The following is a 4,262-nucleotide window of genomic DNA, read 5'->3' as shown; positions in this document are numbered from 1 at the left end:
AAGTATCTGTAGTAGGCTTGCAAGAGATCCGTTCATTCGGGAAAAAAAATCAAGAAGTAGAACAATGTAATTCTTCTGAAGGTACGAGTACATCCCAAGGAAATGAAGCCGATGAATACATTTCGGAAGTAATGGACATCGTAGATAATGAGGAGAATGAAGAGACGCCTAAAAAAGATAGATCACTGCACTTGCCCATTACAAGAAAAGAGCCAAGAGAAACGAAGACGAGTTTATTAAAAAATAATATTAGTGCCAATGATAAATACCATGCTGAAGTTCTTAAAAGATTAGATAAAATAATAGAAATTAAAGAAAGAAAATTAAAAATGAATGCGCAATTACACGACATCAACATGGAAATAAAAAAAAATGAGCTTCAAATACGGATAAAGGAATTAGAAAATATTAATCAACAATACTAACGGCCAAGCTTACAATAAAAAATTGGACCACTACCAAGTTTTTAATCTAAAATGAATTACATATTTTTATTTTATCAAACTTTTTTTTGGACCACTACCAAGTTTTTAATCTCACAATGAAATACACATTTTTATTTTAACAAACGTTTTTTTTTATTTTATTAATAAAAATATATACTTTTAAAAACCTTTATGTATCTTTATTCTAATTGGAACACAACGAATTTTTGATATTATCTCTGATTTTTTTTCCTATTTTAGTTATTTGAGTCTCGTTTCCATTATCCATATCTAGCATTGTACTTTCAACAGGAGTTTGCTGGACATCCTCGTAATTAGGCACTTTGAAGTGAATGCATATATTATGCAGTGCAGCACAAACATTTGAAAATTTTGCCACCTTTTGAGGACTATACCTACTTCTTTTGTCATGGCATAAAATTTTCCATCTCGCTTTTAATATGCCGATGGTCCTTTCTACTACGCATCTGGCTTTAGAATGTATATCGTTAAAACGAGACTCCATTGATCCTTCTTGAGGACTTCGGTATGGGGTTAGCAACCACGGCTCAAGCGGGTAGCCAGAATCACCTTCAAGAATTAAATGTGAATAAAAGCGCTATTATATGTATATATATGTGACAAACATTGTGATAGAAAACAATTCTCACCTAAAAGCCAAAAATTTCGTAAATTGGAGCTATATTTTTGTTCTAAAAGAATTCTTTCCTCAGACTGTTTCCATACAAAAGAATCATGGGCAGCACCTCCATACTTAGAATTTATTGCTAAAATTCTGTATTTGTGATCACATATCTACAAAAAAAATATTTTTAAAAACAATGAACATTTATTAGTAAAAATATTTACTCACAATCATGGAATTAAGGCTATGGAACCCCTTTCTATTAAAAAACATATGCTCATTTGGTGGCTTTTGCAAACCAAAATGAGTTCCGTCTATACAGCCGATTACTATAAGAAACTAATTATTAAATTGTCATACAATAAAGACTTTAACACATACCTCCAGGAATTTTGTATTTTTGCAAAAAGAATTGCTTTGAATCGTCGCAGTTATCGAGATTAAACTCAATAAATTTACTACATAGCTTGCTTTCCATTTCATTCAACACTCTTTTGATTATTTTGGAAAGTGTGCTTTGGCCTACACCAATCAGAAAATCATTTCCGACGGTGTTTTGAAACCCTCCTGAAGCCAAAAGCAATAAAGTTGAGGCCAATTGCATTTTTGGAGGTACTGCTGTCGACAAGTGTGCCACAAATTCTAGCTCGTCAAGAATGTAGTTAAAAGCTTCCTTCGTAACCCTAAAGCGTTTTTTAAACCTGTAAAAAAAATAATTACTATTTATTTTATAAACAAATAGATTAAAACTTACTCAGCGTTTGGCAAACTTAATGGGTCACTGGTGTTTCGAATTTCTTTCCTTATTAAACTTACGTTACACTCATCTTCCGATTCGGACGATGAAGAATAAAAAAAAAGATTTGGGTCCATTTTTCTTGTAATATAAATATATAAAACACAAAAAATTATTTTATTAACTTATATTTGAATTCTTATAAGATTTGCGCTTAGAATTTTTTGCAGAGTAAACATATGTTTTTTGTTTACTTTTGTTCTTTAATCTTTTACATATTTCCAGTGTTGAATAACTCTTTCAGATTTTTCCTTTCTAACACTTAAACAACAAATCGATTCGTTTCTTATCGAGTTACATCATCAGAAAAATTCGAACTATCGAAATTAATTTCGATGCTGAATTATTTCGATCACGACTTCCGTAATTAGCCCCCAGAGAACAACAACAGCCGAAAAAAAAAATTTTGTAAGGTATAATAATTATTTTAAGTTTCATAAATAAATTAAACTTTTTTAATATAAAAAGAAATTAACTAGAAATTAACAATAGAAAAAAGATTCGATTTCTAAAAAGAAATCGTGACACTAACAAATAATTTTTTTTTATTTTGTCGACTTTGGTGATTCCCAAGGGACCCTCCCGTAGTGCGATAGAATTTATTCGGTTACCAATTGATGAGTGACCGATATACACCATTCTATTTGAAATCCGTATTCTTGAAAGGAACGGATTACGGAAGGAATGGTATATATGCGTATAAAATTAAGTATATAGTAACATTAGAATTTAGAATCTGATATTAACGGAGAATAGTTGGAATACATAGTTAAATAAGTTAAAAAATCATTTTTTTTTTTAATTGTAAGAAAGGAGAAGAAGGATAATAGTAAGAATGTCGTTAACATTGATGGAAGGGTTACGCGAGGCTCGTAGCTTACCGCCATTCAGTGGGTCAACCGAATATGCTCTAACAAGCTATTTGCGCGACGTAAATAAGGTGTTGTCCTTAGTAGGAGAGGAACACAAGGCAACTATTAGATCGGTTTTAGCAAACCGTCTTCAAGGTAAAGCCTTGAAAGCAATTGAAACATTAGTAGTCCCAATGTGGGAACAAATTATTGCCAAACTTCGAGAAGAATTTGGTGTAAAGGAATCGTTTTTGGGGTTGCGAAACCAAGCCATGAACGTAGTGGCTAGGGATGCCAATCGGGACTGGTTTTTAGAAATCCCGGAATTCGGGATTTTTAAATAAATCCCGGAATCCCGATATCGGGATCCCGGGATTTTCGGGATTTCTAAATCCCGAAAAATATAAAAAAAAAATTCAAAAAATTTTAATAATTTACCGACAAAAATAAAATGTTTTATTTCATATTGCAATATGAATACTCTTAGTAGGTGTTTACTTTCCAATAAGCATTTTGTGAAAAGAAAAACAAATTAATTCAAAGTACATACTTAGAATAAAAATCTTTCCATCCCAGGCACTGAATAGTAGAATAAAAACCTGAAATAATACCCATGATATCCAAATTTACAATGGTTTCCAAATAATATTTAAATAGTATGTGTAATGGGGATCCATACGAGGCTACATAGAGCACCTGTACTGCACCTATATCTCCTCCACCTTATATCTCGTGTTCACTAACCAAGGGAATTATCTTCTCGCCATCTTATTGACAGGTTGACTTCCATTATAGATATCCGATAGTATCAATGCCTATTTATTGCCCTTTTTATACCCTTAGTAGGGATGGTATATTGGGTTTCTCCGGAGTAGTGCTTTTGTTTTATACTCTCCTAAAATACGCTGATGAAATTTGAAATGATCGGGCTTTTGATCCGAGCCCCCATACAAAACACAGCTTTAAAAAAGAATTAGTGTCCACAATTCGCTTAAAAAGAGAACTGTCGCAATGAAATTCAGCATAAAACATTTTATGTAACCGTAAATTCGCCCTCCAAATTTTATGAGGATCGACTCATATGATGGCGTCCTTCCCCCAAGCATATTTCAGAAAAATAGTTTTTTAACAATAAAGTGCTAGAATATATCGGAGGCGAGGTATACTTTTATTATGAAAACTAAATTACATTTTACTCTCATAACTGGTGTATGGGGTTATATGGTCGGCCTCGCCCGCCTATAATTTCGTACTTGTTATTTTTATATATCCGATAGTATCTATGCCTATTTAGTATAGCAATGAAATTTGATATTCGTAAATCCCTGACGAGCCAAAACCTCTCTACCAAATTTTATGTGGGTCGGTTCATAATTGACCCTACCCCCATATAAGGCCCCGTTAAAAAAATGACTTTAACGCTCATTACTGGCTTAAAAATACGAGTATAGCGATGAAATTCGATACACATATGTTTCATGCGAGTCAAAATCTCTCTACCAAGTTTTATGTGTTTCGGTCCATAATTGACCCTACCCCTACAT

At 32.6% G+C, this 4,262-nt stretch overlaps 1 protein-coding gene across 1 annotated transcript; it reads right to left on the bottom strand.

Annotated features, from left to right (window-relative positions):
• Positions 1 to 630: 630 nt before the first annotated feature.
• Positions 631 to 1,969, bottom strand: LOC119610529 (putative nuclease HARBI1). The gene is made up of 4 exons (XM_037965777.1): positions 1,453 to 1,969; positions 1,300 to 1,400; positions 1,097 to 1,241; positions 631 to 1,016 (listed from the first exon to the last, which is right to left on the bottom strand). The coding sequence occupies exons 1-4, from the start codon at positions 1,673 to 1,675 to the stop codon at positions 631 to 633; spliced, it is 855 nt and encodes a 284-aa protein (XP_037821705.1). The 5' UTR covers positions 1,676 to 1,969.
• Positions 1,970 to 4,262: the final 2,293 nt, after the last annotated feature.

The sequence above is a fragment of the Lucilia sericata genome, unplaced genomic scaffold, assembly GCF_015586225.1.
Source record: "Lucilia sericata isolate MDLA Ls3-8-SP2 unplaced genomic scaffold, ASM1558622v1 Contig001222F_arrow, whole genome shotgun sequence".
NCBI classification, from domain to species: domain Eukaryota; kingdom Metazoa; phylum Arthropoda; class Insecta; order Diptera; family Calliphoridae; genus Lucilia; species Lucilia sericata.
The sequence above is the reverse complement of the archived record's forward strand: the minus strand, read 5'-3'. Positions and strand labels throughout refer to the sequence as shown.